Source organism: Etheostoma spectabile, unplaced genomic scaffold (assembly GCF_008692095.1).
Source record: "Etheostoma spectabile isolate EspeVRDwgs_2016 unplaced genomic scaffold, UIUC_Espe_1.0 scaffold00569330, whole genome shotgun sequence".
NCBI classification, from domain to species: domain Eukaryota; kingdom Metazoa; phylum Chordata; class Actinopteri; order Perciformes; family Percidae; genus Etheostoma; species Etheostoma spectabile.
In genome coordinates this window covers 9,703-19,854 of record NW_022605065.1, presented here as the reverse complement: position 1 = coordinate 19,854, position 10,152 = coordinate 9,703, and the positions used below count along the sequence as shown (strand labels likewise).

The 10,152-nt window shown below is 47.4% G+C and overlaps 1 protein-coding gene and 1 long non-coding RNA gene across 2 annotated transcripts; both read left to right on the top strand.

Moving 5' to 3' along the window:
- The first annotated feature begins 210 nt into the window (after positions 1–210).
- LOC116684780 (uncharacterized) lies at positions 211–1,303 on the top strand. Its single transcript, XR_004330842.1, has 3 exons — positions 211–252; positions 600–717; positions 1,250–1,303. It is a non-coding gene; the product is annotated as an uncharacterized LOC116684780 (long non-coding RNA).
- Positions 1,304–1,361: 58 nt separating this feature from the next.
- LOC116684779 (putative uncharacterized protein MYH16) lies at positions 1,362–6,393 on the top strand. The gene is given in 14 exon segments (XM_032510198.1): positions 1,362–1,375; positions 1,548–1,722; positions 1,808–1,901; positions 2,045–2,236; positions 2,375–2,446; positions 2,558–2,659; positions 2,987–3,177; positions 3,252–3,452; positions 3,537–3,659; positions 3,768–3,938; positions 4,807–4,963; positions 4,966–5,003; positions 5,553–5,730; positions 6,146–6,393. Coding segments are annotated over 14 exon segments (1,956 nt in total).
- Positions 6,394–10,152: the final 3,759 nt, after the last annotated feature.

Below are 10,152 nucleotides of genomic sequence, written 5' to 3'. Positions count from 1 at the left end.
TGATTACAGATGGAGGTGAACAAGAAGCGAGAGGCTGAGCTGCAGCGCCTGAGGCGAGACCTGGAGGAGACCTCTGTCCATCAGAAGCGCTGGCTGCGTCACTGAGGACGGCACAGTGATGCCATGGCAGAGCTGAGCGAGCACTGTGAGGCTCTGCAGCGGAGCCGGGCCAAACTGGAGAAGGACAACGCAGAACCTGAGGATGGAGGTGACGAGCTGGCTGCTTCTCTAGACAGTCTGCAGAAAGCCAAGGTCCGAATGTTAGCCCATAGGATGTTTGCCCATAGGACGTTAGCCCTCAGGACGTTAGCCCATAGGACGTTAGCCCATAGGACGTTAGCCCTCAGGACGTTAGCCCTCAGGACGTTAGCCCTCAGAACTTTGCCCTCAGGACATTAGCCCATAGGACGTTAGCCCTCAGGAGTTAGCCCTCAGGACGTTAGCCCTCAGAACGTTAGCCCTCAGGACGTTAGCCCTCAGAACGTTAGCCCTCAGGACGTTAGCCCATAGGACATTAGCCCTCAGGTCTTTATCTTGCAAGTTTGGAGGTTGACCATTTTCAACATGCTTAACTTGTGAGTGTAACCTATTTGCTGCAGATGGCCTCAGAAAGCCAGATGAAGAAGCTGGAGGAGCAGCTGTCAGAGGCCAACAAAAGAGCGGAGGACATGCAGAGGGCCCAGGCCGAGCTCACTGTGGCCAGGAACCGACTCTCAGGTGCTACACATCTCTGAAATGTCATGACATTAATTACCCTTAAGACATCACACATTCACATAGTTTCGTAACTGCCCAGGACACCTCTAAAGAACACGTCTAAGATTTATTTGGGACTTGCAAGTGACGGACTAAAAGAGAAGGGTCCCAATCAATGCTCCATTCCTACACTACCCATATTGCAGCTCAATATTATCTTAACGTTGCCCATTTTTTTAAATCTAAGTGTGCCTAAACCAAGATTATCATTATGAAGCAGCTCATCTAGATCAGGTCAGGCAAATGCATTCAGTGGCTAATATAAAAAATGGAGTTCCCATTTAACAGAAACATGACTTTACCTTACTTCCATGCAGATTTGTTGCTTTATTACCCACAGAGCTCAGACACAGACATCAGTGCTGATTTCTATTGATGCTCAATTTCATCCTTGCTGCATAATTTTAGTATTGCTACAGAGGCCTTCTCTAAGCTACTGTATGATAATCTTTGTCCCCATGTGTCCCTGTTTTGTCCCTGCGTGTCCTGTCAGCTGATAATGCAGACTTGAGTCTACAGATGGAAGAGGCAGAGAGCAGAGCCAGCCCTGAGCGCTCTCCAGACTCTGCTCCATCGCAGCTGGAAGATGTGAAGAAAACAACTGGATGAGGAGGTCAAGGTGTGTGGTGTGTGTGTGTGTGTGTGTGTGTGTGTGTGTGTGTGTGTGGTGTGTGTGTGTGTGCACAGAACTCAGAATGGAAGTCTGAAAAATAAAACGCAATGCAAATCCATTTAAAAAACATTCCCACGTATCTGTGTGACACGGCGCCAGTGTAAGCAGGCGGTCACAGCAGTCTAAGCTCAGTGCAGCAGGAGTGCGGGGCTCTAAGGGAGCAGCTGGAGGAGGAGCAGGAGAGCAAGCACGAGCTGCAGCGGCTCGTCTCCAAACTCAACAGCGAGGTGACACACTGGAGGACAAACACGACGCGGACACCATCCAGCACGCCGACGAGTGGAGGACACCAGGTCCGTTGGGTTGATACAGGCGGTCATCCATCACAGTTTGCGCTCTGAATGCACCTTTAAGGTTCCAATAACATGTGTGTCACAGGAAGAAGCTGCCACCAGGCTTCAGGAGGCCGGAGGCTGGTGGAAGCCACCCAGGCCCATGTTCCACGCTGGAGAAAAGCAAACAAAGGCTGCAGGTAGAGGTGGAGGAACTCTGCATGGACCTTGACAGGTAAGAGAGGACACCAGAGTGCTGGCAGTACCATGAACTTGTTTCTGGGGGTCTTTGAGCATGTATTCCCTGTCCCAGGCTGGGAGCTGTGCTCAGGCTCTGGATAAGAGCAGCGCGTCCTGGAGAAGTACCTCGTAGACTGGAAGCACAAATGTGAAGAGTTGGTGGCGGAGGTGGAAAGCTGCCAGAAGGAGGGCAGACAACACGCCGTGAGCTCTCCAAAGTCAGGACGGCCCATGAAGAGTCTCTGGAGCAGCTGGAGGCCTGCGCAGGGACCACAAGGCTTATCAGGGTTAGGGAGTACACGCCATGCCTCTTGCAGGTTGAAGGAATAGTGGAAAAGTAACCATGGTTTCATGAATAATGTTTTTGTCTTACAGAGGAGGTAGCGGACCTCACTGAGCAGCTCTCAGATGGCAAAGTGTCCCTGAGCTTCAGAAAGCAAAGAAGAAGATGAGATGGAGAAAGAAGAGCTACAGGGCTCACTGGAAGAGTCGGAGAGCTTTGGAGGTACAGAGATGCAGTAAGCTGTAAACTTATAGCCTATCGCCAGCAGCTGTGTGTCAGGGTCTGCTGCTGTTGCTTACTTTTCTTTCTTTCTTCTCTGCTTCTCCCCTCCAGGCCGAGGAGACCAGGTTCTGAGGCTGCAGCTGGAGGTGTCTCAGGTTAAAGGGGAGATGGAGCGCAGACTTAAGGAAGGAGGAGAAAAATGGAAGCTACTAGGTAGCTCAGCTTCCTCTCAGTCCTTTAATAGTGGTTGCATGGTGTACTGCTGCTTATGCCTCATTATCTTAATTTCCTACTTCTGGAATCCCATTTGTGTCTTGCCTGGATAGTGCTCTATCATTATTTATTATGGCTGTAATGCTCTGTAGTTCTCAACTCTTTCTATATTCCTCCTGTCCTTTGTCTCCCTTTATTCCTTTAACAAGGTGATGGTAGATTGTCTTTGGAGGTGAGGCCTGTCCCATTTAACCCATCTGACTGGCTCTGCAGTGATAGATGCATAGTTCACCCTCTTCTTTACAACCACCCTCCCACCTCTGTCAGAAAAAGCCACCAGAGGGCACTTGAGACCTTGCAGGCCAGTCTGGACGTGGAGGTCAAAGGCAAATAGAGGGGCTGAAGCTGAAGAAGAAACTGGAGGCGGCCACCAGCGAGCTGGAGCTGCAGGTGGAGCTGCTCACCAAGAACACGCTGAGCTAAGCAAGAGCAGCAAGAAGATGCAGCAGCAGATTAAGGTGGGATCACTGGAGACAGTGTGTTTTTTCCTATGCTGTCCTCTGAGGCTGACAGAATGACTGCCCTGTCCCAGGAGCTGCAGGCCCAGCTGGAGGAGGAGGTCCGGAGCCACGAGGAATGCAAAGAGGACCAAAGGGCCTGGAACGCCTGCATGCTGTTGGTCAGCCAGAGCGAGGAGACCCTTGCATCCCTGGAGAGCGCCGAGCGGGCCCGACGGGTCAGTGAGACGAAGCTGCAGGAGGCTAACGAGAAGCACAGCCACCTCAACAACCAGGTGATCACCGTCGGGGTCCTGCAGAGGCTGTAGCTAAAGGTCCAACTGCTGTTGACTAATCTCTTACTCAATCTTTTCTCTCAGTTCCAGTTGGCTGTGAGTGGGAAGGAAGCTGGAGGGGATCTCCAGACTCTGCAGCAGGAGCACGAGGAGATGCATGCAGACCTGAGAGCATCCACAGACAAGTCCAAGAAGGCCAGCTGTGAGGTACAACACACACAAGAACATTGGTGTTGAGAGATTACTGCAGCAGAGACTGGCCATATGTTCAGTTTTTGGAGTATAATTGAATGTGTGTGGGTGTATTTGTTTCAGTTGGAGCGAGTGGGGGAGGAGCTGCGTCTGGAGCAGGAGCGCACGGTCCAGCTGGAGAGAGTGAAGAAAGGCCTGGAGGCTCAGGTCAGAGACATGAGCAGCAGGCTGGACCAGGCCGAGCAGATGGCTCTGAAAGGAGGCAAGAAGATCATCCAGAAGTTAGAGGGAAAGGTAGGCAGTCCCGTGTCAGTGCATTGTGTCAGCACTTTGGTCCAGAGGAAGACATTTTGACATTGACTGGCTATGAAAGCTGGGATGAATATTCTCCTACAGGATGATGTGTTGGACCCCTCTGACCTTTCCTGTAGCACCACTGTTAGGCCAACATTTCTACTTGTAGCCAAACAATAAAAATGTGGGGAAAGGCCTTAAGGCCTATTTAGACAAAAAATAGCGATCCAGTGATCTTTGCAAAGTGAAAGAGAAAAGAGACAGAGGAAGAGTTCAGACCTTGTGTTTGTGTTTAGAAACGTTCTTGTGGCAGAGATGGAGACAGTGATGTTTCCTGTTTCCTGGTCAGGACTCTCACACTGCCTTAACACCCACCATTGTTCTCAACTTTTTGCAGCAGGCCCACTGCATTTTCTTCCGTGTTCCCCTTGTGGCACCTCCACCGCAGCCTGAAAAGGAACCTGGGGTTTCTTACATTTTGTGTTGTCTTTTTGTAGTCTGGCCATCTCTGCTCTATGTTATGATAACGTTGCCTAGTTATTGCTGGGATCCGGAAATGCAGAAACATCACTAAAATAGATCAGATGAGACAAGAAACCCGAGCAGTGAGCCAAACAGACAGTATGGAAGAGACAACAAGACAAATGCTACGAGTAACCTGTCCTCACATTTTACAGACTTTCTAATCAAGTGTAATTTCTGTAGTTGATGACACAGTTTTCTTGTTCCATGAGGGATTATTAGCAACATTACAGCTCTAACTACAACTGTGGAAAATACAGAAGAGGGTTTATCCTTCAGCAACTAGGTCAGCTTGAATACTTGCTGAACACAAGCAGTGAAATCACTGTTGCGTATCTGTGTGCAGGTGAAGGAGCTGGAGCTGGAGTTGGACTCAGAGAAGCGGCACACTGAGACAGTGAAGACTCTGAGGAAGAACGAGCGTCGGCTGAAGGAGCTGCTGTTTGAGTCCGAGGAGGAGCAGAAGAACCAGCAGAGGATGCAGGAGCTGGTGGAGAGGCTGCAGACAAGATGAGGGCCTACAAGAGACAAGTGGAGGAGGCAGTATGTCACCCAGAGCCCTTTTTATTTTATATTTTTATTGCAAGACAGAGGACCCAAAAATTAACAGAGTAGCAACAATCAAACAACATAACACATAACACATAACACATGAGCCTGAGCCCTGACATGTGACCTGACATGAGCCCTGCTATAAGATCTGACATGAGGCCTTACATGAGCCCTGACATGAGCCCTGACATGAGCCCTGACATGAGCCCTGACATGAGCCCTGACATGAGCCCTGACATGAGCCCTGACATGAGCCCTGACACGAGGCGCTGACATGAGCCCTGACATGAGCCCTGACATGTGACCTGACATGTAACCTGACATGAGCCCTGACATGAGCCCTGACATGAGCCTGACATGAGCCCTGACCTGTGCCCTGACATGTGACCTGACATGAGCCCTGACATGTGACCTGACATGAGACCTGACATGAGCCCTGACATGTGACCTGACATGAGCCCTGACATGTGACCTGACATGAGTTCTGACATGTGACCTGCAGTGCACGTCACTGTGCTGACATTCTGTCGGTCTTTGCAGGAGGAACAAGCTACCATGAACCTGACAAAGTACAGGAAGATGGTCCATGAACTGGATGAGGCTGAGGAGCGAGTGGACATTGCTGAGTCAGCACTCACAAGATCAGGACCAAGAGGAGGGGCAGCTTGGACAGGCTACTCCTCTGTAAGTACTTCCTGTTTCCTGCTGCAGCAGCCAGGTGATAGGCTGACGGCTCAGGCGTCCTCTGCTTCAAGGGGTTTTAGGATTGTGTTGTGACAAATATGTTGTGTACTAGATGTTAGAATATAATGCTAATTTTATGATAATATAATCTTGTATCATAATATTATCAAGGCTGTGACGTTTTGACCCCCCCTCCGTTACAAAGACACAAACTAATGCTGATAATATTTAGCTAAGGGTCAGGGTTGGGGGTTCGAGGTTCGAGGTTAGGATTAGGGGTTAGGGGTCAGGGGTCAGGGTTATGGTTAGGGATTAGGGTAAGTGATTTCTCCACTTTGATTCACTTAGATATTTCCTTAAATTTCTTTTATGCTAGGGCCAAAACAATGTGTAATTATGGCGGACTTTGTCTGATTGTGACTGTGAGCTGTGTGTGTGTGCCCCCCCAGGGTTACAGTACCCCATACCCTGGCCTGGTCCGCTCCCCCAGCTCCGTGGGGTCAGAGGGCAGAGGGAGAAGATCCTCAACGATGAGGAGTCCATCAGCTCCCTCATCCCAGCGTATCTCAACTCGCTCCAGAAGCTGATGGTGGATTTAGAACCCAGCGGGGGGTCATCACGGGCAAAATGTCAGAACTCCAAAGGTCCGACTGGACAAGTGCTACAGCACTGTGTCTCCACACATACAGGTTGCTAACACCTGTGTGTGTGTGTGTGTGTGTGGGTGTACGCTACATTCCCATTGAACTTTTCTACAATGTACTCGTTATATGATGTTATTTGTGTATGTTAAAAACTAATTGAATATGGAAACTGTACTGTAATTTTGTTTACAAGCAGTTATCCACATAAGTTTAAACTTTTTATCATTTATAAATGTGGTAAACTGTCCACTTAATGTTGTGTCTTCTCACATTTCTTTTTTAAAGATTATTTTTGGGGGGGGGGTTTCAGAGTGACAGTGGATAGACAGGTGGGAGAAAAATGGGGGATGACACACTGCAAAGGGCTGCAGGTCAGAAGGCAAAGGCCTCAGCCTTAGCCCTTTTAATATACTATGTGTGTGTGTGTGTGTGTGTGTGTGTGTGTGTGTGTGTGTGTGTGTGTGTGTGTGTGTGTGTGTGTGTGTGTGTGTGTGTGTGTGTGTGTGTGTGTGTGTGTATATATATATATATACACTCACCGGCCACTTTATTAGGTACCCCATGCTAGTAACGGGTTGGACCCCCTTTTGCCTTCAGAACTGCCTCAATTCTTGGTGGCATAGATTCAACAAGGTGCTGGAAGCATTCCTCAGGGAGTTTGGTCCATATTGACATGATGGCATCACACAGTTGCCGCAGATTTGTCGGCTTGCACATCCATGATGCGAATCCCCGTTCCACACATCCCAAGATGCTCTATTGTTGAGATCTGGTGACTGTGGAGGCCATTTGAGTTAGCCAACTCATTGTCATGTTCAAGAAACCAGTCTGTGATGATTCCAGCTTCTGGCATGGCGCATTATCCTGCTGAAAGTAGCCATCAGAGTTGGGTTACATATGGTCATAAAGGGATGGACATGGTCAGCAACAATACTCAAGTAGGCTGTGGCGTTGCAACGATGCTCAATTGGTACCAAGGGGCCCAAAAGAGTGCCAAGAAAATATTCCCCACACCATGACACCACCACCACCAGCCTGAACCGTGATACAAGGCAGGATGGATCCATGCTTCATGTTGGAGACGCCAATTCTGACCCTACCATCCGACTGTCGCAGCAGAAATCGAGACTCATCAGACCAGGCAACGTTTTTCCAATCTTCTATTGTCCAATTTCGATGAGCTTGTGCAAATTGTAGTCTCAGTTTCCTGTTCTTAGCTGAAAGGGTGGCACCCGATGTGGTCTTCTGCTGCTGTAGCCTCTGCCTCAAAGTTGGACGTACTGTGCGTTCAGAGATGCTCTTTGCCCACCTTGGTTGTAACGTGGTTATTTGAGTCACTGTTGCCCTTCTATCAGCTCGAACCAGTCTGGCCATTCTCCTCTGACCTCTGGCATCAACGAGGCATTTCCGCCCCAGAACTGCGCTCACTGGATGTTTTTTCTTTTTCGGACCATTCTCTGTAAACCCTAGATGGTTGTCGTGAAATCCCAGTAGATTAGCAGTTTTCTGAAATACTCAGACCAGCCTTCTGGCACCAACAATCATGCCACGTTCAAAGTCACTCAATCCCCTTTCTTCCCATACTGATGCTCGGTTTGAACTGCAGGAGATTCTCTTGACCATGTCTACATGCCTAAATGCACTGAGTTGCCGCCATGTGATTGGCTGCTTAGAAATTAAGTGTTAACGAGCAGTTGGACAGGTGTACCTAATAAAGTGGCCGGTGAGTGTATATATATGGTCTTAAAAATAAGATTTCCTTCCTTTCCTGCAGTTGAGTAGGTTTTTATAAGTTATAATGTTAACTTCTTGTGTGCATGAACCATTGTACCACGCGTTAAAGGAGAATTCCAGTCAATTTCAATAAGTAGCTCCTTTTGTACATTCGGTGGTTTGTCAGTAGAGAGAAAAACTAACCAATCGGTGCTGCCTACATCGTGTTATCCTCCTGCTAGATTTTGTACCCAATGGGGTTAAATGAGAAAAGTTTTACACATGGGTAGGCATTTTAAATGACATTTTGAACATGTTTAGAGGCTAAAAACACATTGAAAACTTGCCCTGTTTAAGCCTGTTGGGTGCTAACGCTAGCAGGAGGGTAACGTGGTGTGGCCAGCACCGATTGGTTTCATTTCGCTCTCTACTGACAGACCTCCACATTTACAGACAACAGAGCTACATGTTGAAATTGACCGGAATTCTCCTCTAAGGATCTCCACTTAATCTTCTCAAGAGCTGCAACTATAACATTTATTTCCATCATGTATTAACGTGTGGATTGTTGTCTGGATGAGTGGATGAGTTCTTTGGTCTCTAAAATGTGGATCAGTGTTCCCCAAAGCCCAAGATGACGTCCTCAAAAAGTCAAAGATACTCTGTTTAATGTCACAGAGAGAAGAAACTAGAACATCTTCATATTTAACAAGCTGACATCAGACAACTTTCACGGTTTTCAATTAAAAATGACTTACACGCAAAGGGTGTTATGGCAGAGGTTTCTTAGCCTATGTTAAGTTAATATATATTTCTGTGTGATTTAGCATGCCTGTGGTTTGTCTGGTGGGTTGTGTCCACCTCCATCTCCACCTTTGTCCCTCTGTCTCAGTGATTACTAAATGTTAACTCCTCCCTGGTTTGTCTTTAATCACATCTGAAGCTCAGATGGTGCAGAGTGGCGGCTGAGGTTTGCAAATCAATTCCTCTGCTGTTAACGTGGAAGAGGAAACACATCCTCAAAGCTTAGGGTTAGGGTTAGGGTTAGGGGGCTGGTTGTGCCTTCGTCCCCAGAACGAACCGATCGACAGAGATCTCTTTGTCACAGTGTCTCATTTGAAGAAACTCCAACACAACGCAGACGTTTTTCACTATGAGAATAATGAACTGTTTGCACGTCATAAAGGAGACACCTAAAACCAAACCAGGGGCCTGTTGCACGGAAGTAGGATAAAGACATCCAGGATAAGTGAAAAAGCGCAGCTTGACTTAGTGTGACCTGCTCATCACGGCTTAATCGGTTGCACGTTTGCTGAGCCAGGATGAACAGGTGAAGCTATGTCAAGCCAGGTGTAGATAGCTGGGATAAGTGCACGTTCACGGCTTTCTTAAATAGACCATGGGATCGATCACAGATTTACTGATGCAGAGATGAGAAGACGCATGCGCCACATGTTTCCCCCAATGAGCAGCAGCTTCTGATGAAAAGTAACGAGGAGGGGAAGAATATAAAATGCAGAGAGGGAAATACGGCTGTTGTCAAATGGAGAGAAAAAGCCCAACATAGCGGACCCAACTGAATGTGTGGGGGTTTAAAAATATAGCATTTGCCTTAAAAGTGAGCAGAGGGAATTAATGTTCCTCGGGAAATGGACCCTAAGGACTATAGGCTTAATTTCAAACCCTTATTCACAACGTGAGAACATGTTTTACAACCACGCACACATATCTATAAGATATTAATGTACAATTAATGTTCATGCAGAACAATCAGAAAGGGACAACAACTAGAAAAAGTAGTAAGTGACTTCAATACACGCTGTGAACATATATGTAAAACATATTCATGTTTTTTTTTCTTCTGACAAGTGACCGCACCAAATAAAAAGATTAAGAATTGTGGTTTTCCCGTGTGATGAATGATAATTCACTACATACGTGCTGTATATAGGCCACGTGATTGGTCCAGGGATGGGAGACTAATGGAGAAGGTTATGAAACCAATGTAAGCTATTATAAAAAAAACATTAGACCTACTTATTAAGGAGTAACACAAACTGTCCTTTACTAGAGTAGGGCAAGCAACAAGAAAATGAAAT